Source organism: Prosopis cineraria, unplaced genomic scaffold (assembly GCF_029017545.1).
Source record: "Prosopis cineraria cultivar Desert tree isolate PC_DT_omini unplaced genomic scaffold, ASM2901754v1 PC5, whole genome shotgun sequence".
In the NCBI taxonomy this organism is placed as follows: domain Eukaryota; kingdom Viridiplantae; phylum Streptophyta; class Magnoliopsida; order Fabales; family Fabaceae; genus Prosopis; species Prosopis cineraria.
The window spans coordinates 37,618,615-37,645,021 of NW_026555336.1; the positions used below are offsets into that span (position 1 = coordinate 37,618,615).

A 26,407-nucleotide genomic window follows, 5' to 3' on the forward strand; every position below is an offset into this window, starting at 1 on the left:
GAAAAGCTGTGATTGTTGAAACAAACTTGTGATCAATACTTGTTATTTCTAACATTTATAGCAATATTGAGAATTTGATTTGTGAACTTGTGATTTGTTATTGCATTGTTACGAATATAAGAAGAAAGACTATGATTATTGAAAAAAATTGTGATCATTATTTGCTATTTTCAAAATTTATAGCAATATAGAGAATTTGACATGCGAAATTGTGATTTACTATTGTATTATTGTGAATATAAAAAAAAGTTGTAATTATTCAAATAAAACTTGTAATCATTATTTGTTATTTCCAACATTTATAGCAATATCAGAAATGTGACATACGAAGTTATAATTTACTTTTGTATTGTTATAAATATAAGAAGGAATGTTATGATTATTTAAATAAAACTTGTGATCATTTTATTTTTAATAATGATAATTTAATCATTTATATAAATTCATTAACAATGAAAAAGTCTCCAAAACTTTTAATAAAATTATAATATTTTAAGAGATTAAAGTATGATTTATATAAATTGAAGGTGTTTTATTGTCCGTTTCCCAAAATTTTTCCCTCAAAATAAGTTGTACCTGTCTTTTTAACTATTTATGTAACCAAAGTTGTTTTTCCTAAAAAGAAATTGTACCTCTCTTATGGTTACTTTCCCAAAAATAAATTGTACCTGTCTTTTTAACATTTAATCTTATTAAGAAAAAATATAGAAAAGGTGGAAAACAAAAGTGTACATACTTTAAACTAAAAAACAAAAAATACTGCGCGAAAGTCAAAAGAAGTTGCATTGCCTTTATAACTTACTATGGGAAAACAACAACTGCAGACAAAATTCATTATTCATGATTTTTATATATTTACGTACTCCCCTTTATCTTTTTATAAGAAATAAATAGTTAACTCACTTTAATAAAAAATTAATTGAAAGTATTTATTTTTCATAAATATGTCACGAAGTGTATTTTTTTCCCGCCAATATCCCAATTAATTTTGAACTTTCATCAAATATTTGATGACATTCATAAAGCCAATTTACATTTAACCAATTGGAATTTTTTTAAATAAATGAGGTAGAAATGAATAGTTAGTCTTCGATATTTAGGAGGAGGCGCCACAAATTCTCATGATAATAATACCAAGTAAAAAATATTATAAAATTATTTATACTGAAAGTTCCTTTAATTACTAACCCAGACACTGCAAGCAGTCAACTAGATTCAACGATTTAATTGCACAGTTGTTTTTCCATTTTTGGGAGTCCACGTGGTAGTGTGTCATCCAATCTAGTAATCGACACAATTGCATCTCAGCGCACTTGCACTCTGGCTACTTCCTCCCTATTGAGCTTTTTCTACTTTGTCAGTAGGAGAGAGGGGCTGAGCGTTGCTGAGTTTGTCGGAAACCCGGAATGCGTCGGAACTCAGAGATCTGAAACGTGCACCTCAGCGACCTCCGTTGATTTCACTCCATCTCCGTCCACGCAATCAATGAGACATTCTGGAAAATCTAACTCTGCGTCATCCACATCCAAATCCCGATCTCAATCCCGCGCTCTTGTTGAATTTACCGGTATCATCCAACCGCTTCCCTTGAAGATCGTTACCCCTGAATGTTCTGTTCAGCTCAGATTACGAAGGTCGCCGAGGTTCACTCCAATTGACACATTATCTGTTTCTGACTCGCCGAATACCTCAGAGCTCAGTGTGATGGGTCGGAATACCCCCAGAAAGCTGCTGAAGCAGGTGCGATTAAAGCATGCAAATGACTTGAGGAGATCTCCGAGGCTCAATCCAGACAATGCAGCTGTTCGGACAGGCTTAGTCGGTTCTGATTTGGGCCCATCCGGTAAAATTGCCTTCACGAAGGCTCTGAGCCGTTCGGGAAAGCTCCAGTCGACGAAGTCGGGTGAGAAGCCGCTGAGACGGCCTCCGAGATTTTCAGCGCCGGCGATTGTTACTGGCTCTCAAAATCATGCAACTAAATCTAACTATGACATTCTTGAGGTGTGTCACTCAAAATTACAGATTTTGCTTTTTAGCTTTGCTATTTCTCTTATTTTCCTCTTTTCTTGTTGGGTCATTTTCACCGTTCTATTTAGGGAAATCGGGCATTTCTTTTCCTTTATTTATAATGTTATATATATATATATATAAATATATAGATACATTTTTATTTGATTAATTGATAATTGGTTATTTTTATTTGATTCGGGTAAAAGAGATAAGGTCTGTTTACTGATTAAAAAAAAAAGGGCCTGTTTTCGTCTACGAGTACGCTTCACGCATAAATGGTATAATCGTGTTTGATTACTTTCAGACTATGAAACAAAAACTTAGTGTCCTCTTTCGACTTAGTTATTGTTATTATTATTTTTTTAAATTTTTTTACAGCACGCTTTGCGTATGTAAAAAAAGTAAAAACATATTTCTCTTATTTTTGTATATGTATACTGTCAATTATTTTCCAAATTAGGAGTGGCTTCTTTTATTTTGCCTCTCCCAAAAATTTCCTCTTTATATAAAGGACACTTTCAAAAAAGAATCCTGTCTAGAGCCTGTTGTGTGTCACATGATCAGCGTTGTGTTCTGTGTCACTGTGTCCATGACTTGGTAATAATTGGTAATAAGTTTTAGTTTTTTTGGCTTTTCTCCTCTCTATCAGTGTTGTTCTACCTGACTTCTATGTTTTCAATCTGAAGTGCTTCAGCCGTTCCTTCAATTTACGTGTTTTACCTGACTTTATGTGTTTTGGCTTTTAAAAACTTGGTCACGTAGTATGTAATTATTTTTACTTGTCCCATCCATTATAATTTGATCACCCAATTTACAGCTCTGTTTTCCTCCAAATTTCTACATTGACAGATCTTCAGTTTTATTCACTTTCCATACTCAATATTGTGTATTGATTCTTGAGTTATGCAGTGGCAAAGATGTAGGAGTCAAGATTTACAATTGAAGTGAGTGAAAACTGGAAAGCATGTTTGGCAGTTCACTTTTCTGTTCTAGCAGGCTTGCTTGTTTTAATTCTAGACCAATTAATCCTGCTTGTTCTTGCAGTGATGACTTAGCAGACCTAAAAACAACTGCAAATGGGGCAAGGTTCTTGAGGAGATCTCCTAGATTCGCATCAACGCCATCTGATTTTGAAAAATTATGCCCAAATATATCACCACAGAAGTTCTTGAAGTCCCCTGAAACTGAAAAGGGCTACCTTGGAGATGTGTCAAGCAATAAATCCAGTTTCCATTTAGTTTCCTGCAGCAAGAACGGTAATAAGGGGAATGTGTCTCTCAAACATTGTCATTTAAATTGTTCTGGTGCAGAGGACTTGCTGAAGTTCCCCAGACTTAATCAACCAACAAGACAGCATGGTAGCGATGCATCTATGGAAAACCTTGATGTGAAACTATTGGGTGGGTTGACCTTTAGAAGATCTCCAAGACTTTCATCTTCAAGTAAGAAAGAAACCTCAGAGACAATTCTGCCACAACAGGAAACCTCAAAAGTAATTGAACAAAAAAAGAGAGGTTTAAGTGCAAGATGTGGTTCTATCAAATTGTCTAATTCACCAAATGAAAAGCATTCAAAAAATGCAACCACCTCAGGGGAAACTAGTCTGACTCCTAGCATTCCCAATAAAAATTGCTTGAGCTGGTTTTCAGAGTCAAGCATGCCCCCATCTGATGATGTAAATTGCATATCAAATTGCGACTCATTTGCGTTGGCTGAGTTAGATGAAAACCCACGGAGGAAAAAATTTAGGACTTCTGCTTCTTTACCAAATAAAAGTAAGAATGACTGCAGCATTGCTTCCTTCATTGGTGATCCAATGCCTGATGATGAAGCTCTCAAACTATGGGGATGGCGCTATGAATTGAAGGTTGTTGACCTGGTTCTTTTAACATCATTTGCCTGCCATTAGAATTAGAAACATACTCCTTTTTCATTATATGGCATTTCTTCGCATGTATCTCTTTTCATCTTGTGCTCGATAGACAAGAATATTCCAATTTAATTTCTATTAAGTTATCAATGTGTTGTTTATATATGTATATTTTGTGCTGAATGTGTCACTTGCAGGATAAAAAATTTAAAGGTAAAACAACCAAAATAAAGTGAGTATTAATCAATTCACAGACTCTCCTCTATAATGCCTTTTTTTTTTGGTTACCTTACCTTTCTCAGATTACTCAAATTTTAATTTCTTTTCTTTATCTGTTTCTTTTGGTATTGATGGTTTCATAGTGAAGATGAAGAAGATGAGACCATCATCAATGTGGATCACCATTATGCCCAAGCCAGAATTGGGAATTACGTTTATAGTCTTGGTGATTGTGCATTCATTAAAGTAAGTGTATCATTCTAAAAACCGTACACTCTCTTTTTTCATCTTTTCCCTGTTCATTCCTGTTGCATTGATAGGTAAGATCAATTATGTGGTTTGACCAGATTAGCCGCAACTCGAATATACAAATCTTAACTCAAGTATTAGTCTCAGTTGCTTTCGTTAACTCTTATTAGGTTAGATCACTCATAATATTTCTGTTCCAGCTTTCATATACAATCTATCCCTTTTTATTTGCTACGGCTTCACATCCTTCTATGAAACCCCTTTCCCAAGAAAATGTATTGGTTCCTTGACTTGATCTTGTGCAACCAGCAACAAATCATCTGACTGGAACTTCATTTCCTGCACTCTTTATTTGAGGATACACTTGTCCTGTACTAAATGTATTTTAAATTTTCGTTCATTTTTAGCCACATCAAAACCCTTTTACCATGTTTTTTGGATGTGACATTTTGCGTCATCTAAATTTATGTCTTTAATTATAATAGTTTTATTATTGATTCTAAAGCCAATAAATGCCTTTCTCACTGTATTTTTCCTTGCTTTGATTTAGTTGGGAGATTCTTGATAGTCTTCTTGGGCTTTTGGTTGAATTGGAAGGCAGTTACTGATTTATAGTATAACCTCTGGGAGCTAGTCTTGGCCTTCACCCTTTGGGTTTTCAATTCACGTACTAAAGAGTATTCTTTATGTGGTGGATGAGTGATATATGGCACAAAATCCTTGGTGAAGGTGACTATTCAATTGTTTTAAGGAGGATTTGAGACATTTTTTTGAAATATTTTGAACGAATAATGTACTGTATGTTCCAATACAATGAATACATCAACTATACTAGCGAGTCACTTTTTCAACTTAAATTTCATACTTGCCAGTCATGAAGAACTAGTGCCTCTAACAACCTCTAGTCACAGTTAATCTTTAGAAAGTACATGGATGAGTTGATATATTGTATCTTGTTTCCTGTCATCTTTGCTTTTAAATAAAAGATAAGTTACAATTTACTTCTATAAGGGGCGAAGGTGAACAAAAGATATATTATTTCATATGCGCCTAGTATCAATGCAAGTCATCCTTATATTTGAAGTGATCCTTACAGGGTGAAGGTGAACAAAATCATGTTGGCAAGATTGTTGAATTTTTCCAAACAACAGATGGAGAAAATTATTTCCGAGTCCAATGGTTTTACAGAATTGAAGATACTGTAAGTTTGTCTTGGTATTGACTTGGCTGTGCCATAATGATCCAAATAATTTGCTGATTTTATTTGATATTCAGGTTGTCCAAGACAAAGGTGGTTTCCATGACAAGAGACGCTTATTCTATTCATCAATAATGAATGATAACTTGATAGATTGCATTGTTGCAAAAGCCAATGTAACATACATTAAACCCAGGGTATGGCAAATCTTTTTTAGGTTTTTGTCATACAATTTTTTATGATCTCATGACTTGACATGTAATTGCTACTTTCCTTTTGTAACCTATGAAGCTTATTGTTCTATATTTGTGTATAGCAATAACCTCTTTTTTTTTTTTTTTTGGGACTTGTGTAGGTTGGCTTGAAATTGACTTCTATTTTACCATCTGACTTCTACTATGATATGGAGTATTGTGTGGATTACTCCACATTTCGATCCATGTCAACAGGTGAGTCATGAGTGAGGCTAGGATGCTATTGGTATTTCACCCTCTTGAAGTAAGGCCTTATTATAATTTTAGCAATTTGACTTTGACATATAACAAAACACCCCTTATTCATTGAAAAGAAATACTGAAAATGTCAACTTCTAACCTCATTGGACATTATTAGACCATTGAGAAGCACATGTGTTGCTGTGCCCCTTTTCCCTCGAGTTTGTTTGTGAAGGAGTCAAATCCCTAATTCCCTACATCCTGAGCTCAATACCACTGAAAACATGTGATCAAAATACAGAATTTTCTTAGGATCAATACTGAGTCTTGCCATTTGTTTGAAGTGTTTCAAACACCATCATGTGCATTCAAATTTTCATGTTTCTTGGCTCATTTTAAGCAACTAATTGATGTTTTGGTCACAATTCTACATATGCTATTTTGGATTGCTTATGTTGGTGGTATGGGGTGGGCTATTGATGGTTAATTTTAGCTGTAAGTAAACCATATGGTTAAAAATAACGGTGGCTTTATATGTTTGTTATAAATAATGCCATTTGAGATGTTTTGATGTAATTTTTGTGTGTGTTGTTTATTATTTTATTTTTATGTCTTACGCTTTATCTAACAGCCATATGCATATTGCTTCAGACAGTGATGTAAAGTGTGGCGAGGCACAATCAACCGTTGCTCATGAGACTCTCCCAAAATTGACCTACAAGACTAGTATATCTAGTTCTGAATCAGACAAGGAAGAATTAGCATTACTTGATCTTTTCTCTGGTTGTGGTGGTATGTCAACTGGATTGTGCTTGGGTGCCAAAGTTTCTTCAGTTAACCTTGTGACGGTACTGCACATGAAATTTTTATCTCGAACATATTTCTTCATATCTGTGAATTCAACAATGTATATAACCTATTCTAGATTGATCTTTTGTCCCTTTTGCCAGAAATGGGCTGTTGATAGTGATGGGTCTGCGTGTGAAAGCTTGAAACTAAATCATCCAGAAACACATGTAAGAAAAGACTATCCCCTGCTACAATCAAGATATTTTATATCTTAACCTTTAATTGTGATCTTTGTTCATTATCTAGGTGAGAAATGAATCTGCCGAGGACTTTCTGGAGCTATTGAAGGAATGGGAAAAACTATGCAAACGATATAAGGTCAATGATGCAGAAAGAACAGTTTTATTACGACCCAAGAGATCAGAAGAAAAGATGCAAAAGGGACCTCAAGCTGATGATATTTCTCCTGATGAACTTGAAGTTTCTAGGCTTGTTGATATATGCTATGGTGATCCAAGTGAAACAGGAAAGCGTGGCCTGTATTTTAAGGTACTCAATTAATTGTCAGATTGAGGATAAATCTTCAAACACACCCCAAAAAAAAAAAAAACATCGAATGTTTTTCTTCTTGAAATAATTCAGTAGATATAGTTGTTTAACCATTATTATAGAAAGAATTCACCATATGCCCTTGTGTGGGCCCCCAGTTCTGTCAAGTTCACTCAGATATGCATTAAAATTTCCTCAAAATGATCAAATAAAAAGCAATTACAGTGGGCAACAAAGACATGCAACCCTACGTGGTTTAATCTTTGTTTATAGGATTCTTTTTACCTTCCCAATCTTCTTGACCACTTTCTGCCACTATTAAAAAGAATTATTCTGATGAAAATATTAAAGACTTGGTACTAAACAATATATTATGTATTATTTTAATAAATAACATCTAAATACACATGATTACTGGTTTGAAACTGTTTTCCGGAATAGATAAGATATAAAATGGTGTTTTATGTATGTTAGCTAACAGCTTTGGAAATTGTTTGAATCCTCTGACTGCAATTTTTAGGAGAAAAACCAGTGCATCCAAGCAAAACCACTGAGTGGTTTTCTGCTCGGTCCAGCTCAGTTTTCTGTTTGAAAAACTACAAGCAAAGCCAATGGCAAACTGGGCCAGGTTCAGCTTGGCTTTCTATTTGAAACAGTTGGTTTTGTTGACCTTGAGTGGTTACAAGTAATCATGATAGCATTATGCGGCAAAACTGGCTTGGTTCTGAGCAAAATGTTTTAATCATGTTCTGAATCATTGTTAATTGCAATTACATTTTCTTGATTATTTCATAGGTGCGCTGGAGGGGTTATGGTCCATGTGAAGATACTTGGGAACCCATGGCAGGCTTGAGGTATTTCCCTTTTCTTTCTTTAATAATTTTTATTTACATGATGTATAGCTACTTATTGAATTTGTATTTCTAGAAATTGTCAGGAATGCCTGAGGGATTTTGTGAGAAAGGGAATGGGATTGAAAATTTTGCCACTTCCTGTAAGTAGTATCATGAAGTGTGAAGTTGTGATATTAGCCTGAGGTTTGCCGCATTTCAAGTAGAACTCTTAATTTTTAAAATTATTGCAGGGTGCTGTTGATGTTATTTGTGGGGGTCCTCCTTGTCAAGGAATCAGTGGGTATAACCGCTTTAGAAATGCTGCATCACCGTTGGATGATGAAAGAAACCATCAGATAGTAGTCTTCATGGACATAGTAGAATTCTTGAAGCCAAAGTATGTATTAATGGAGAATGTTGCCGACATATTGAAATTTGACAAGGCTTCACTTGGAAGATACGCATTAAGTCGCTTGGTTCATCTGAATTATCAAGCAAGGCTTGGATTAGTTGCTGCTGGGTGTTATGGTCTTCCACAATTTCGATTGCGTGTTTTTTTGTGGGGTGCTCATCCTAGTGAGGTTAGTTCCTTTATTTTCTCCTGATTTTGGGGCAGGGAGGTGAGTCAATTATTTCAATTTGGCATTATAATTAGCTATTTAAACCATAAACAAAGATAAACATTTGCTTACAAGTTTTTACCTAATCTACATTGTAATTGATTATTGATCTAAGCCAATAGGAATTATGAGCCTGCTTGAAACTACTTTTGCTTTATTGTTTTGAGAATTGGTATTCTGTAGATTCTGAGAACAAAAAAATAATGAAATGAGTGTTTTTTTTATTCTCCTTTATTCTCCAGATCAATAATCCCAGAACACTCAAAAAATGTTTTCATTTTTCTATTTTGCAAAACAATATTTTGTTTTTTTACTCTGTAAAATACTTTTTGAAAATACATTAGTAAACAGATTTTTTTTGTTTTTGTTTTGGAGAACAAAAAACTGTTCCTAGAATGGGTTGCCAAACAAGCCCTATATGTCTTGTTACACTCCTTTTTTTTTTTTTGTCCTAACGTTTTTGTAAAGAAATAGAAAAATTACCTGAATGAGAGTTTTTCACTTGCTTAGACATGGAATCATGTACTTATAGCAATAAAGTAGGGGTCAGGAATAAGGGTTAAAACATTAACGACAAGGTTGACCCTCTAATCACTTGGACATATCTTAAAGAAGTTGATATTAAACAATATGCGCGCGCGCGTGCTTGTGTGTGTATTTGAGTGTGTTTAAAGCTAGGTTTGGCTCTTAAATCTATGGTAACTTTAAATCTAGAAAATGTATGGTAACTTCTAAATTAAACCCACCGGATGGGCCCCCCCCTCTTTTCCAGCGTTTTCAGCTCTTGTTTATCTTCTGAATAGTTGCCCACAGTCTCTTTTAAGTGCGTCTAGGCGCTGTTTTCTAAACTTGTATCGTATCCTGTCTCTAGTTATTCTACCTTGAATGTTTTTTACAAGAGCATACTTGCTTCCCTTTAATGGGTTAGAACGTATTGTTTTCTTATTTTTATGATTCTCTATTTTCTAGCAGGTTTTACCTCAATTTCCATTGCCAACACATGAAGTTATTGTTAAATATTGGCCCCCTCCAGAATTTGAGGTATTGAACATTATTCTCAAAAGGAATGAGAAATGTTGTCAGTTATGTTGATTTTTTTCTTTATGTGCAGCGCAATACTGTTGCTTTGGATGAAGGCCAACCTCGTGAGCTGGAAAAAGCTATTGTTATTCAAGATGCCATCTCTGATCTGCCAGCTGTACTCTTCATGTTTTATTTTTTTGCCTCCTTTTTCCTGTTTAGCAATTTTCAGTGAATTTAATGTTATCGTTTCATTAGGTCACCTACTGTGAAAACAGTGAAGAATTGTCATACCAGAATCCTCCAGCAACTGAATTTCAAAGATATATAAGGTCATCTAAATATGGTAATACTGCCTTCCTTTTGATTGTAAATTTGAAACTAATCAAGAAACAGTATTTGTATCATGTAACGTAGCTTGCCTGCTCCATTTATGCTGAACCTGTGATGCTGTGACTAAGAATGCGTTCTTGCAAATAAACAATCAAAGAATTCTTATGCTTCATCTTAGGCAGTGGAGCTCTTTAGATACTTTAACAAATACATTTGGCTGATTGTAGAGCAATCAAACCTGAATTCGGAGATCTTGTTTCTAGATAGTTAGTGATGACACTTTGTTTGACTGGTGTAGTCAACATGTTGATCCAGTTGATTGTATTTAAATGGAAAAAAAAAAAAATCCACTGTGTTTAGTGGTGAAGCTAAATATTATTTTCCTTTATCTTGTATAATTTCAGCTCTTATTCATCTTCAATCTGAGGATTCACATGTGAAATTTCTTTGTAATTAATTCTAAAACTCAATTTAGTGTCTCTAAGCTCCTAGACAGTCGCTTCATCTACTTTTGTGCCTGCAGATTTTATTCTCATTTTTTATAAATTTATTCTAATTTTACATCTTTATGCTTTTCATCTTTGAATAGAGATGACTGGGTCGACATTAGATAGGAGATCAGATAAAATACCTTTACTTTATGATCACCGATGCCAATATATGGATGAAGATAACCACTCGCGTGTTTGTCAAATTCCAAAAGTTAAGGTTGGGCAATATGGACAAAATGTTCTCTTCAACTTTTTGCTCATTTCCTCTACCTTTGAATGTGTGTGTGGGTATTTGGCCAACTCTATACCATTGAATTTACTTATACTGTAGGGGGCAAATTTCCGTGATCTACCTGGTGTAGTTGTAGGAGCTGATAATGTGGCTAGGCGGGACCCAACTGAGAAGCCAGTGCTCTTACCATCTGGAAAGCTATTGGTAAATCTTTTGTTGCCCTCGTTTGGTGAGGTTAACTTCACATTATTTAGCGCCCTCGTTTTGAAGAAGAAACTATAATTCATGTTCAAGTTTCTAGTTCTTGCCAAAATTGAATTAGATTGACTTAATTTTTATCTTGCTCTCTTGCTTTTATATTTTTGCTTAGGTCCCAGATTTTTGCTTCACTTTTGAGCAAGGGAAGTCTAAGAGGTGAGCTGTTTTTTGTCTAATGGCGTTGTAAGGTTACTTTTCTTGGTGTTGTTTAAAATTTTAATCAATATATATTATACATGCAGGCCATTTTCACGATTGTGGTGGGATGAGACCATTTCTACTGTCCTGACCTGCCCAAACTATCGTTCCCAGGTCTTGCTTCGCTCTTTGATTTTGGATATAACTCTCGTGCAGATTTCTTATTGCTTTTTCTTTCAAACATTTGTAGGCAATATTACATCCTGAACAAGATCGAATGCTCACTTTAAGAGAATGTGCAAGGTTACAAGGTTTTCCTGATTACTACCAGTTCTGTGGGACGGTTAGCAAGAGGTACGAAGCTACGATTTTGACAAATACCCTACAATTAGATGCATGCTCTATTGTCAGTTGCTTGATGTATTGTAAATAACCCGAGTTCTAAATTTGTGAAGTATGAAAAGACACGTTAACATGTCGGGTACTGAGCATATCAAGCCTGGATCCACCTCAATGTCTTCGGTTAACTTGTGTTTATAGAGTCATATTGAGATTTATTATTTCCTGCTCTTAAAAGGTTTCAAGTAGTGAATGGATATTGTTCAGAAATAGCTAAAACGAGTCCTTGTCCCCTCTTATAACTAAACTAGGAATAAATTTTTTGTTGAATTACTTCTTTCTTTCTTAAAACAATTATTTCCAGGTACTGTCAAGTCGGAAATGCAGTTGCCATTCCCGTGGCAAGGGCCTTAGGATTTGCCTTAGGGATGGCATATAGAAAGCTCAGTGGAGATGAACCACTTCTCACTCTCCCGCACAAGTTCTCTCTCTCAAATTATATTCAGTTGAAAAATAGTCAGAAACCAGGCAGCACTGACGAGGATTCATCCTAATTCATTTTCACTGATGTTAAAATTTTCCTAACCTATCCATTTCAATCCATTTTTTCTTGTAGAGCTGCCTTGGCAAGGGCACTTTTAGCAGTTTGACAACATCCTCTTCACTTTTGCACCAGAGGCACTGACTTTTCTTCTCTTTTTTTAAATTTTTCTTCTACTTGTACAACTAGCATTGTTATTATTACCTTCTTATTAGGCGCTAGCGTTATTATTGATGTTGTAATATCTCAGCTGCTTTTCTCACTAATGATGCTACTTGTTCTTGCATACAAGATTGCGCACAATTATGATGAAAGACCTTTCACTTTGAATTGAATTTAAAATGACTAAGATAAATCAAGACGTGCCACCTGAAATCTGCTCCCAATGTGCAAAGCTGGATGTGCTGGTTATGGGAAATACTTGAAAATGGATGTTCTGGTATAGATATTTATAATTTAAGAGTTACATTTGATATTTAAGTACTTATTTGCAATTAAAATTTTTGAATTTGTAATTATTTGGACTGATATTTTTAATCTATTTTTTTGAAAAAATTTGCTGGGAATCTAACTGTTATTAATTTAAGATGCTTAGACTTAAGTGTCATTCCTCCTTTCATCAAATTCTCCTAATGAATGGCCAAGAATTTGGGCATTAGGAAGAGCAACAGATAATTCAAATCTTTTTTTTTTCCCCTCAAGGAATAAAATAGAATATGCACACGCAGATAGGATCGAGCATTCTTAAACTCGGCACTGTGTAAAATATTTTATTTGAAGATTACTTAATTCATTAATTGAGTCTAATGGACGAGTTTGATTATTTATGTTTCATGAATAGTGGTTTTTTTAAATTTTAAGGGAGAGTTACACACAAATCCATTGATAATTGAGTTTAGAAGAGTGACAGAATGTTGTCACTAAATCTGAAAGTAATTAATCATCTTAATTAAAATTTAAAGTAATTCTTCCAAATTTTAATGTTATATAATATATCCTTTATTTTAAATGCGAAGTTAGGTTTTGTTTTTGGCGTGTGGCATGAGAATCAAATTGTTAAAGTGTGAATTTGAGAGAATGGTTGCAAAATACTGGGAATACGGAGAAGAAAAAAAGGGTGAGGAAAAAGGACGAATGGGAAAATGTCGGTGAAGGATCTTTTTGAATTTTTTAGAACGCCTCTGCTAATGATGTTTAAAAAACACTCTGAGATCATGTTTGGTTGTTAGAATAGAATGTGATGGATTAAAAAAAATAAGGTAAAAATAAAATGATCATATGAAGGATAGGTGAACCATATTTTAAGAGGAAGAATGGTAATTTAATTCTTGAAATTTGAAATCATAATTCATGAGGTTTTGGAAAAGTGTGATAATTTGCATATGCAATATATAATATTAAATTTTATCATATTTATTATGAGAAGAAATGATAACTTAATTAATTTTTGTTTTGATTTTTTTTAAATTTATTTCATTCACATCTTTTTTTAATGATGAAACGGACCTCCATTTTGCGTTCTTTCTTACCCACTCAGCCCTCTCCATCATTGTTCTTGCTCTATAATAAACTGCGTCATTGCCATTAGTAACCCGTCGTTGTTCCTCTCTTCTGCCTGTAGCCTGTAGGTTCGCTATATTATAGTGTTCCCCTTCTTTCACTCATTTTGGTTTGTAGATATGTTATGTTTTGTCTTGGATTTAAGATCAGAGCGCTCAGAATGTGATCCCGATTTGGAAGTTAGATGAACTTCTTAGCTTAGCTCCGAGACAGAGAGACATGCACTCCAAAGTCCAAATATCATCTGCTATACAATATTTAACTCACAAATGGAAACAGGTAAATCCTTTTAGATAGTATATTTATTTAATTAAACGACATGTTTGGAAATCTATTTACAAGCCTGACTAAGCAGAGTTGGCCTATTTGTTCAAGGTTTGGTATGACACACTTGGTCAAAATGAGCAGGCTAATTTAATGGGCCAGCCTGTGTTAAAAAAATTGGGCAGCCAGTCCCGTCTTGTATATAAGTTTTTATATATATATATATATATATAAAAGGAAAAATACAATCTTTTGTCGTGTTTTATTTTTAACGTTTTTTTTAATATTTTCAATTCATATAATTATAAATAGAATAAATGAATTTTATTTTCTAAGCCTTTATAATTTTTATTTTTTAAATTATTTTAATTTGTACAGAAATTAAAAATATTAAAAAAATTAGAAAGATCAAAAATAAAATTTAATAAAATTATAAGCACGAGAGGTTACGGGTAAAACTTGCTATGTGTCAGAATCGGTTTCAGTGCTCAGAACCAAAACACTGCCGTTTGACAGTTTTTTTTTTTTGCTTTTTTAAACTACACATTTATTATAATAAAAAATAATTATTATAAAATAATTATTTTAATATTTAATAAATAAATAAATATTAAGATATTAAAATTAAATATGAAGAGATTAACTCATTAAAATTTGACTTGAATAGTTCATATATAAATTTTAATTTAAACAGTTTAGAATTGTATTAAAAATATTAAAATTAGAAATAAAAATATTTTTTATTTTATTAATTTTGTATAGTTGTTTATTTATGAGAGATAATATCATTTAAGGTATAGTCAGGTATTAAATATAGATACTTTTTTTAATAGAAATTCAAACATTGATTTATTATCGTGTAAGAAAGTGACTCATTTTACTAGATTCAACTCTTATTTTAAATTGTTCAGATCATTTTTTATTTTTTTTAATAGAGTTCTCAATGGCCGGACCAAAATTTTTATTTAAACTATTCAGGTTTAATTTTAATATCTTAATATTTATTAGTTTATTAAATATTTAAATAATAATTTTATAATAATTATTTTTCATTATAATAAATTTGTGTTTTAAAAAAAGTAAAAGAAAAAAAAAAAACACTGCTAAACGGCAGTGTTTTGGTGCTGAGCACCACCGAAACCGAGTCCGTTGCGAGTCTTGCGACGCTGCGTATCAACGATTATCATCTCGGCACCCCAGCTCCACTACTCCAGTCATCGTTGTTCAGAAACCCTCGCCGACCGCGTCTCGTACTATTGCTCTCGACCTGTCGACCTCTCGTAACTCGCATCTCATTCTTGTCGTCCCTGGCTTCTTCTCAGTTTCATCGACCCTCGCCGTCGTCGGCCCTCGGTGGCTAACGGGCTAAGAGTATCGTCTCCCTCGTCTCGTCTCTCGAACTCGCGGTGTCGGAACTCAGAAGCTGCTCGTCTGGTGCTTCTATTCTTTATTGTCTTGTTTTGAGGTTTGTTTCGTGTTGTGCGTTTTATGTATGTTAAATTGATCTAACCTCTTCTAGTTTTCTTTTTCTGCTTGTGCATGCTTCGTTCGTATATGCCTGATTTATACAGCAACAACTTGCCTTCTTTATATGCTGGTTTTGTGTCTTGGAGTCAGATTGCTCGGGCCGAACTTTGCTTTGTGCTATGACTCCCTTTGAGTTGATAAATCAATTCTAAATGTTCTTCTTGGACACCCTTATAATTGGTTAGTGATTGACTTGTGGCCAAAAAAAAAAAATTCCTGGTAGGCTTGGTGGTGTTTGATTTGAAGATTATGATTATGGGTGGATGAATGTAGTATGTAACATTTTGGATTGTTTCCTCTGATGATGAATTTTGAACTGTTATATCGAAATCTCAGGCAGAACTAGAAGTGTAGAACAGGTCATGATTTTTTTGTAAAAAAAAAAAAATTGCAGCCTTCCAGAGTTCCTGTGATGTCACCTTTCTCTTCTCCCTCCTCTTGGTCTGCTATAGATTAATACCTCGTCTTCCCCTTTCTCCTTTATTTAAGCACTCTTGATATCTTCTCTCCTTATTATGTACTTTGATAGTTTGATTCATTATATGAGAAAAACTTGCGTGTGATTGTTAGTGTTGTCAGTTCTGTTTTTAGCGGAAATTCACCCTTAGAATCTTGGTTGTAACTCATGATTATGATTTCAAGAGTTATTGGATAAACTAACTCGGTTTTAATCTGACTATTTTGACCTGTTACACTTTGATTCTATACTTGCGTGATGATGCACGAATTTATAAATTCTGGTCGTCATTTGTTTTGCTGACATTGAATGGTTCAATGAGTGGTTTTGTTTATAATTTGTAGTGTAGGTGTATTCTACTATTTTCTTAACGTGTAAGTAGGAAAGGTGCCTTAATTTTAAAATCAGGAAAAGATTATGCTAACTGGAAAACTATCTTGCAAAATGACAATTATGTCGCATAAAGTAATCTTCACATGTGTTTTCATGATAAAAGTTAATTATTATTATTATTTATTTATTTATTTGGTACATTTATTTCTTGTTTTTTGTTGTTCCAAAATCTGGTCCGTGTTAGATTGCTCCTGCAAGAGTTTTTGCATTGACATAATTCAGGGAAAAAGATGGAGCGAAGATTACCTGCAGACTCGATCCCTATTTTCAACGAAGGGATAACTCTGGTTCTTCATCGTTGGTCTGCTCTCCGTATGGCTGTTGAGAATGAATGGGGAGGCCGAGAGTCTTGCCAAAAGGCTGAAAGACTTGGCAGCGACCTACTTAACTGGTTCACCCAATCTAAAGGTTATCTTCTCTTTCTATTGGAACACATAAAACTACTTGGTTTGTGTTATCAAAAAGCAGAATCCTGGGGTATATATGCCAGTGCTTAAGTTAGTAATATTTGGTTGAATCTGTTTATGATTAAGCAATATTAAGATAGAGTTGTACAATTTTATTCGTATATATAGTATATTGAAAGTTAGATTGAAGTTGATTGTGGTTTGATTCAGAGAGGATGATAATTTATAAAAGAGTATCTTTTAATATTTGGATGTGGTATTCACATTTAATTTAACTGCTGATTTTAATACCTTTTGTTGCCCAGAGCCTCTGTATATCGATGACTTAGAGAACATGCTCGATGAAGGTATGCTTTCTCTCAACATGGAGGTTGAGGATGGCAGTGTCGAAGAGGTATTTTTTTTTTTTTGGTTATAGTTGCTTTCAGATTCTCATATCAGAAATTATATATGGTTACAATTTGTTGTTAATTTTAATAAGAAGAATCATGGCATCAACTAATTTTTATTTCATTATATTGCTAACATTTGAATGTTAACACATGCTTGTGTTGACAGAGATTTAACTCTATTCCTCTTTAATTGTTCATAGTACATCATCCTCTTTTGAGAATGAGTCTCATGATCAACTTTGTGGGTTTGCATTAATATTCCTTAGGCATATATTGGCCTCTTGGGTTGTCAGAACCCTTCTTTATTTGAGTTTATTAATAATTAATGCCATGTTATGTCTGCTAACTGCATTTTTTGGGATGCTCAAATTCTTAGCTTTATATGCATGTCACGTTCATGAGTTTTTTATTTTTCATTGGCCAATTTCCTGTGAGAACTCTTCTATTTCAATGGGCTACTCATTAAACTTGAATTTGTGCTAAGATGCCTGCTGATGGGGTTTTGCTTGATAAATTTTTACCTGACTCTGTTATTTCACTCAAATACCTTTTTTTCTTTTATCTCATCATTTTTATGTTAATGATGATTTTGCAGGTAGCCGAGAAACTGATGATTCTGCACGAAGAATGTCTTGAAGGTAATTTCAGGTCCATTGAGATTCTAAGGGAAGCCAATCTCAAACAAGCTGCTCGCCCTCATGCAATACAGGTATATTATAACATCATATTTTTAAAACAGAAGTACTGTTTTATAATTATATTGCTTATATAAAGTATATTTATCTGTTGGGATGTATACAACGAGCTTAGCTTTTACAACTTGGGGCCCGACGGAATTTGGTGAGAGGGAGGAGCATCATTTGGCATGGTGCTTGAATTTGGTGCCCTATTTCATAAAATGATGACAAGAAATTGTGGGTTAACGCAATATTATTATTATTATTGTTATTTTTAATGTGGCTGAAAATTATAAGATGTGGCCTTTACTAATATGTAAGAACTGAGATTAGAAACTCGTGTGATTCAGAGCTGTCATGTCATTCTAGTGACAATCATTGTGTGATTCGAAAATCTCAAAATTCGTATATTAGTTGCTTCATTGCTGGAATCACTAGTCCCATTTCTTACATCCTTGTGGGTGGCTTTGCCATTTGCGTTCCCTTTCCCACGGCAAATATCATCGGATAGAACAATTTATTCAAAATAAGCAAAGAATCGCGACATTTAATTTAAATATGAAAATATATGAATTAGCTTGCTTAACCTGATGAAACTAATGATCTTACTGTATGAGGAAGAGAAATTAGGGAAGAAATGGCATTGCTCTCTGCCTCTCTCCGTTGTGAAAGATTTATATTCACGGGCATGCTGATTCTCATAATAAGATTCCTAATTTACAGGTTTTTGTGAGTTGCCATTTATGTTTGTTGAACAAGTATGTTCAAGATTGTGCACACTATGTTTCTGGTTATTATCCTTGATTGTGAACAGAAACAATCAGATCATCGTCTGCTTGATTTTGACTGATGTAACAACTTTTGACATATTTGCCTCGTTAGGTTGTGAATAATGACGAGGACGATGAAGATGATGACGAGGATGAAGACAGACCTATAGATAATTCTAATATGGTAGTAGAAATGCAAATGCCAGTTAAGGAGTCCATACCCAAGGCTGCAGCTGAAACGGAAGACGATGGATGGACTGTAGTCTCAAGTAGACGGAACAAGGGTAGAAATTAAGAGAACAATTGGGGAATTCATTTGAATATCCATTAATTTATATGTATAGACTTCTGTTTTTGTTTTGTTTCGTTTTGTTGGGTTTTTATAACAATGTGTTATGATCGTAACTATGATTATGTTTTTGCAATTTTATTCAAAAGAAAACATGAATTGATCATGGTAAAGCTGATATCATGAATCAAAGGCAGCGTGAAGATCGTTGGAACATAAAAGGAACAGGATGTGAAGTCTCAATCATTTGTTTAATTGAAGAAAGTTTCTACCACTCACGTAAATCTGAGTTGGCATGGGCTTTTTAATTAGACCAACCTTATTTATTTATTTTAGGGTTATAGGTTATTTTTATCTCTTAAACTCAGTTGTCGGTTAAATTTATTCCTTAAAGTCATTGCCTCTGTGCCCTCGTGTCAACCTCTCCAATACTACCATTTAGTTCCACATTTAAATGATTTAATATTTTCTAATGGGTGTAATCTTTTTTTATATTTTTTATAATATAAAAAAAATACCCCTCCCTCTCCTCCCTCTCCCCTCTGTCTCCTTCACTCCCTTTCGTTTCGATTACAACTCTGATTGCATGGCCACCCGCCTCTCTTTCCCCCTCCTCTGCCGTAGCACACCACCCATCTCTAACGAGTGTCCTTCTCCTCTCCCCCACCCCCAACTTCCTCTCTCCGTCTCCCATCTCGCTGTCTCGTCACACGCTCATGAAGGTGGCATGCTTGGTGGTTCTGTGCGTGGCTCTTGTTGGAGCAACTATGGCCGATGCAATCACTTGCGGTCAGGTCACCAGCAACATCGCACCATGCCTCACTTACCTCTCGGTGCCTCGCTTGCAATCAACTGAACCTCATCACCTTATCCTCTCTCGCCTGGCCTCTATCTCCTCCCTCACATTCTCTCTCTTCTCTCTCTCCGGACGATGCTCACCAGATCCCTTCTCTCCATTCTTGAGTTTTCAAAGACCTCATAGTCCTCTTATCTCCCTCCTTCTCCTTCTCCCCTGGCCACTTTCTCTCTCCTCCACGTGAAGGACCCTGCATGCATGTGAATGCCATGATTGTTGGTCGTGGATTCCGTTGAAACAAGAGGACGCCATGATGCCATGACAATGTGTACAGCTCAATTTGGAATGCAGTTGATTGGGCCACACAGGGGAGGAAGAGTGAAGACGTATCGGAGTCGCGCTTCGTTCATGGAGACATACAAAAAGCTTCGGGATTAATGAATGCGAGTGCCCATGGCGATGGTGGAAGCGAATAATGCGAAGATATGTGAAGATAAGAAGCATTGCTGGCTGGCTCTGCCAAAGCTGTTGCTTCGAAGCTCTTCAAGTAAGAAGCTCGTATAGACAAACGCTCTTAATTAATTTATAATTAAGAAAATATATCTGCGTTCTCGTCGGATTATTGTTCTTGGCAAGTTTTGAGAAACTAAAGAATCGTCGTCTATGTCCTCATTGGTCGATGAAATGAAGGAGAGAGAAGAGAGAGGGAGAGATTAGAGAGTGAGAGTGGGATTAATGGAAGAGAGACGAAGACAAAAGTAGAATTTTTTTTATATATATTATAAAAAATATAAAATATGGTGAGACCCATCATATAACATTTTATAATAAATATATATTGAAGAATTCAAATGTGGTATTGATATAATGGAAAAATGCATGACAAGTTAGCATCGAGGGTATCGAGGGGTAAATTTTTAAAATTAAGAAATAAAATTAATTTATGATTAAATTTAAATATTTAGTAACCTTTCAAGTAAAATTAAAAAGTAAAACTAATCATTAAACTTTTATTTTATTATAGCCATTAAATTATATTTATAATTTGAGTCCAAAAAATTGATCTTCATAGTTGGGAGCTAATAAATAAATAATTGTGTTCTGTACTTTAATATTTATTAGCACTTGGAATGAATACAAGTATTTCTATATTCCTCTTCCCCCAGATTTTGAAAGTATATATACATATATATTGTGCCTGAGTAATTTTTTTCTCATTTTCTATTAAATACATTAAACTTTGAATGCATAATTTATTTTTCAAAATAATCTCTATATTTAAATTAATCTCTCTTGCTTTTTTTTTTTTTTTTTTTTGGGTGGTGGGAGTACTTTCACCATCCGTATCTATATATATTGTCGAAGGTTTAAAGACAAGGCTAAAACCCTCGTCTAAGCGAGTCACCACCTTCGAAGGACTGCGTCTGAGCTCTTCCTTCATTTCCCACAAAAATGGTGACCAAGTATTTGACCTTAAGAACTCCTGCTAAAATCCTCTTCCAACTTCTTCAACCTTCTGTTAAACATTCTCGCTCAGTTTCTCAATTCCCCAGAAGCATCCATTCATTCGTTTCCCGAGAATTTGATGCGCGAAAATTTCAGAACTCTCATCCCGGAGATTGCAGGGGCATGGTCTGCGCTCCAAATTACAATCTCGATGAAATTGGCGCTGCTGCGCTCGCCCGTGATAATCGTGTTCCGGCTACTGTGATAACAGGTTTTCTTGGTTCTGGAAAGGTTGGTTTGTCTATTTGTTTTCCCACTTTTTTTGTCATTTTCAATTTTATCTTTGGTTATAGTCGGGTTGTAATATTCCTCTATGCGAATATCAAATGAGTTTAATTTTTCTAATGGCTCTTGATGACATCCTGTATTATTTATTTATTTACTTTTGTTTCATTTCTATAATTATGGTGTGTAGTTTAGAGATAATATACAGATTCCACTGTTTGTTTGTAATTGCTTTACCGTCCCTGGAATGTAAGCGAGCATGATTTATGCAGACGACTCTCCTAAATCATATTCTGACGGCCCAGCATGGCAAGCGGATAGCCGTCATTGAAAACGAGGTATTGAATCCCCCCTGCCTATTGAATTCCTTCTTTGTTTGCAGTTGGTTCTTTGTTCATTGACTACTCTTGCTTTGTTTAACTTGATACACAACTTTCTATTTTGGAAATTCCACATCATTTGGAATTACTACTTGGGATGGATTGAGTTCTTAGCACTGGTACTGAATATAAACTCTCAGTATGAGTATCTTTTGTGGTGATGACTCAGAGTTGGAACTAGTCGTTGGGACTTAGCGATTTACGGTACATCAGGGCATTGAGCAATGCAATATATTTTGTGATAAAACTAGTCAACAATCAACATGCTAATGATGGGAGCAATTTGTGATTTAACTTATAAGTAAACTATACGAGGTCATGATGTAACCAAAAAAGAAATGGGAGGGAGCCAAGTGCTCTGGGGAACCTTGCCTTTTTTGTATGGAGTTTTGATTTTTGTGAGATTGTCTCACTGTTGCTATAAATGCAGTTTGGTGAGGTGGATATTGATGGATCATTGGTTGCTAGTCATTCTTCTGTGAGTGAAGACATTGTCATGGTTAATAATGGCTGCCTATGCTGTACTGTGCGTGGGGATCTAGTTAAAATGCTGTTGGAACTGGCAAGAAAAAAACGAGATCAATTTGATCATATTGTTATAGAAACCACAGGTATGTGAACTTTTTGTGAAGTTCAAAGAACTTGTTCAGAGGGAATTATGGTGTTGAAGATTGTATATTCACTTTTGCCTAGACTAACTGAAGAGTTGAGTCAGGAATTTTCTGGGGTTTCTCACTTGTTAGAAATACCTTTCTTTGTTATAGGTTGAAACAAAATATAAAACGGTATTATAAGGAAAATGGGAGAATATGGAAAGATGAAGGTATAAGATTGGCAATGAATCCTACTCTTTTTGCCTCAAGTTTACATCTAGTACTTAAAAGATCATCATTAATCCTCTGAATTATCATGAATAATCAGATTCATCTTCATGGCCCCTAAACTTTTTCTGGAGACTTTAGACTTACCATATACTGCCAAGTGCCTGCTAGTTCAGGGTGTGATAAATATGAGTCCTTTTAGTAATTGCATCTGTTTGGTGTATCAAACTGTTTGCTAGACCATGCAATTTAATCTGCTTTTGCAGGTCTTGCTAAGCCAGCTCCTGTTATTGAAACATTTTGCGGTGATGAACTGGTTTCTCAGCATGTGAAACTGGATGGAGTTGTGACTTTGGTTGACTCCAAACATGCCATGCAGCATTTAAATGAAGTGAAACCAAGGTTTGTGGTTAATGAGGCAGTGGAACAAGTTGCATATGCAGACCGTATTATTTTGAACAAGGTGATTGTCTAATGTCTTCTGGTTGCTCCTCAACATTGTTTTATATTATTCAAATTTTTTTTATTTTATAAATTGTCTTTGGCAGATAGATTTAGTGACTGAGTCTGAATTGGAGGTTTTGACCAAGAAAATTAAGGTATGTTTTCTTTTTATATCGATTGTGAAGTCATCATGTGTTTTTTAATTAAACTGGGAAGACAGTATGACAGTGTTCAGAAAGATGATGTGTAGAAAGGTCAACCTTTATTCATAAAAATGGAATGTGCTTATCTCATGTATGGACTTTTCTATATGCATTTTTTTTTTTACCAGACTTCTGTATGTGCATTTACTTGTTTCCTCTACATAAGTTCTGATACATGTCCTTTTGCAATATTTTTGTTGCCAGCATATCAACGGGATGGCACAAATTAAGCAAGCTAAATTTGGATCTGTTGATGTGGACTTTGTTTTGGGTGTGGGAGGATATGATCTTGAGAGGTATTCATGTTTTTTGTTTCTTTTAGATCTTTTTAGTTTATGTTTCCTCTCAAGTCTCACCCCTTTGTAATACTTTAAAGGAATATTGCATATTTGATATGTTGTTTTTCTTCAAATTTCTTCTGTTGCTCAATCAAAGACTTTAATATTGTAGAATTGAATCTGAGGTTCATGGAGATTGTTCATCCTCTTCAAGTGATCATCATGAGTCTGGGCACGGTAGTTTCCTGAACCCTTTTTCTCATTGTATGTGTATTTTATTATTTCAAATATTCTGAAAGTTGGCCATAGCATTTGTTGACATATATTCAAATGGAAGATAGATGGATCCCATGGATTTGATTGATGTGACATGAAACATATTAAACTGGAAGATAGATGGATCTAATGAATTTGATTAATGTGAAACTTTATGTTATTGCGTTATATTGATGTAGCGGATATCTCTCTCCATGCCTTCTTTTTATGACTCCTGTGCGCTTTGAGTCATCACTTTGCCTTATCTGAATTTCATTCTAGTCTTTTTAACTTCCTTCCCCCTTCATATAGTTCAATCCTAGTTATTAGAACTCTGTAAGCAATGCATATAAAAGCAAACTTGTCCTTTTTTTTTTTTTGGCCCCCTGCTCTTTAAGAGTAGATATACTTACTGATGTTCGAGGTCCTTTTTTGGTTACAAACATGAATGTAACTAACATGCAATTCAGATCTGAATCATTGTGAATGTGGTTACAGAACACAAAGGACATCATCATCATGACCATGAGCATGATTCTGCAGTCTCCAGTGTCAGTATTGTTTCCGAAGGAACCCTTGATCTTGATGAGGTAATTTTAATTCCTTTTCCCCTAAAAAATAAGGACAAAGTGTTGGTCCTAAATCAGTACAATTAACGGATCTATTCATTTGCATTATCTTAGACCAAAAATGTTTATTTTGGTGTATTTGTGCAATATAAAACTCTGGACTGCTTGATGTGTTAGAGTTTCAAACTCATTATTGCGCCTCAGCTGTTCTTTTTGTGTACGAATCATTTAATGCATATTTTTTAGTGTCTGAACAATCTGTAATCGTTGTATATGCAGACGTAAAAGATTCCTTTGAAGCCCTCAATGAAGCTACATGTTTTGACTGTTCATTCCTTGCAGATGCTTTTACGATGTCAATTCAGTTTTGAAGTCAGTTTAAGAGTATACCTGTAGTTTGTTTCCTGTTAGGGTGCAAAATGATGAGAGATTCTTGGTGGGATAAATGGAAATCCAATAGATTTTTTTGACTGAAGGATATATTGTTTTGACTAAAATTTTTGGGTGAGAAATTCAAAATTCAAATTCAAATAGATAGAATAAAAAATTACCATTAGAATAGAGAGAGGCAGGATGCCCAATACAAACCATTTTGTTTTTGCTGCACTATTCATGATTTATATATAATGCGATATTTTATAAATGTATAAATGTATAGATAAAGATATGGCGCATTATATTCCATAATTAGCTTTCATCTGTTTATCAGACAATTGAAATTAAACCCTTGTCATTGACATGTACAAACACCGTATGATACCTAAGAAATTTTATAAAATGACCTTCAAACCTAAGGTACACTGTTTGACTCAGTTATATAACAAGATTTCGATAATTTTATGGTCATGTGATTTCTAAAAGCTAATCATGATCTACCGTTTCTTGGCATTGGATGATGCAGCTTGATGATTGGCTCGAGAGATTGGTAGAAGAAAAAGGAGAGGATCTATACAGAATGAAAGGGGTCTTGTCAGTGGATGGCTCTGATCAAAGATATGTATTGCAGGTTCTCTTCATCTTATCTTGTCTCCATTTCCCTCTTGCAATTCTTTTATACTCTGATCTATAATTAGGCAAAAAAAAAAAAAAATCAATCTCAATACTTTGAATTCTCAAAAGTAGATGCATAAAGTCTGAACCAAGAAATATAGAGAGAAAATACACACACACTTAACAATTTTGTGTTACACTCCAAACACATGTTGAATGTATGAATGCAGAAGATTTAATTTGAGCAATAACCAGATATCAAAAGAAGTTAAGGCCATGAAAAAATTGACTCCTATCTTACAATGGCGTGACTTCAATCGTTATAAGCAGTCTTGGATTTGTGAAGCCTATTCTAACCCTAATGAACATTCGAGACCTAACTCACATGAACTTCAATCGAAAAGGAAAGAGAAAAAGAAATTATGAGTGTAAGGATAGGCATAGACTTCACATATAATTGCTTTCTTTTGTGTTACTCTCTCGAAATGCATGACTATACCCATGTCCATCATCAACTTTCCCATTTAGGGAGTGCATTCCATGATGGATGGGTGCCCAGGAAAAACGTGGGGACCTGAGGAGAAGAGGATAAACAAGCTTGTGTTCATAGGAAGGAATCTGGATGAAACTGCCCTGAGAAAAGGATTCAAAGGTTGCCTTGTGTGATATTTAAGTATTGTCTCACCGGTCAACTTTCATAGAAACATCATATGCCCTTTGGACGCGGTTTTAAACATTGCCACCATCTGTTTAGCACTACCGGACGGACAGTATTTTTCTTCTTGCGCATGAGACAGACAATGTTGTTCGCTCTTCGATTCTATCGCTGGACAGGTGTTTCGGGGTATCATGTGCATTCAATCACGGTGCACCTACTCTCAAAGGTCCATGCTATTGTCATTTCTTGCTGTACATTGTCATCTTGCTAGACATTTTTACTATTTCTTCTAAGTTGAATTTGGTATTATTGACCCAAAAAGAAAAGAAGAAAATTATACTTGGAATTTTTTTCAAATTTATATTTCGATTCGATGTTCAGGAAATTTACCCTGATTTTTTGTTGTGAAAAAGTTATTTTTCT

General features: G+C 34.6%; 3 protein-coding genes across 8 annotated transcripts; all 3 read left to right on the forward strand.

Annotated features, from left to right (window-relative positions):
- Positions 1–1,063: 1,063 nt before the first annotated feature.
- On the forward strand, positions 1,064–12,453 carry LOC129310880 (DNA (cytosine-5)-methyltransferase CMT2-like). Its single transcript, XM_054952780.1, has 24 exons — positions 1,064–1,068; positions 1,236–2,001; positions 2,920–2,954; positions 3,055–3,877; positions 4,078–4,112; positions 4,243–4,345; positions 5,445–5,549; positions 5,624–5,743; positions 5,902–5,995; positions 6,632–6,828; positions 6,931–6,996; positions 7,076–7,318; positions 8,114–8,172; positions 8,246–8,312; positions 8,403–8,732; positions 9,744–9,812; positions 9,883–9,969; positions 10,050–10,137; positions 10,714–10,832; positions 10,947–11,051; positions 11,218–11,261; positions 11,348–11,417; positions 11,494–11,597; positions 11,947–12,453. The coding sequence occupies exons 1-24, from the start codon at positions 1,064–1,066 to the stop codon at positions 12,134–12,136; spliced, it is 3,924 nt and encodes a 1,307-aa protein (XP_054808755.1). The 3' UTR covers positions 12,137–12,453.
- Positions 12,454–15,105: 2,652 nt separating this feature from the next.
- LOC129311403 (uncharacterized) lies at positions 15,106–19,143 on the forward strand. 4 transcript variants are annotated; one of them, XM_054953702.1, is made up of 5 exons: positions 15,106–15,381; positions 16,509–16,732; positions 17,037–17,125; positions 17,719–17,832; positions 18,683–19,143. In XM_054953702.1, exons 2-5 carry the CDS (start codon positions 16,555–16,557, stop codon positions 18,863–18,865), a joined length of 564 nt encoding a protein of 187 aa, XP_054809677.1. In that variant the 5' UTR covers positions 15,106–15,381; positions 16,509–16,554; the 3' UTR covers positions 18,866–19,143. The 4 variants fall into 4 exon arrangements, with proteins under 4 accessions (XP_054809677.1, XP_054809678.1, XP_054809673.1 ...); XM_054953703.1 differs by having other exon boundaries at positions 16,547–16,732; XM_054953698.1 differs by having other exon boundaries at positions 15,107–15,412.
- Positions 19,144–21,046: 1,903 nt separating this feature from the next.
- Positions 21,047–26,344, forward strand: LOC129311400 (uncharacterized). 3 transcript variants are annotated; one of them, XM_054953693.1, is made up of 11 exons: positions 21,047–21,392; positions 21,659–21,724; positions 22,197–22,377; positions 22,854–23,050; positions 23,136–23,186; positions 23,439–23,530; positions 23,685–23,749; positions 24,266–24,357; positions 25,102–25,131; positions 25,238–25,342; positions 25,855–26,344. In XM_054953693.1, exons 1-11 carry the CDS (start codon positions 21,108–21,110, stop codon positions 25,990–25,992), a joined length of 1,302 nt encoding a protein of 433 aa, XP_054809668.1. In that variant the 5' UTR covers positions 21,047–21,107; the 3' UTR covers positions 25,993–26,344. The 3 variants fall into 3 exon arrangements, with proteins under 3 accessions (XP_054809668.1, XP_054809669.1, XP_054809670.1); XM_054953694.1 differs by lacking the exon at positions 25,102–25,131; XM_054953695.1 differs by lacking the exons at positions 25,102–25,131; positions 25,238–25,342; positions 25,855–26,344 and adding an exon at positions 24,616–25,095.
- Positions 26,345–26,407: the final 63 nt, after the last annotated feature.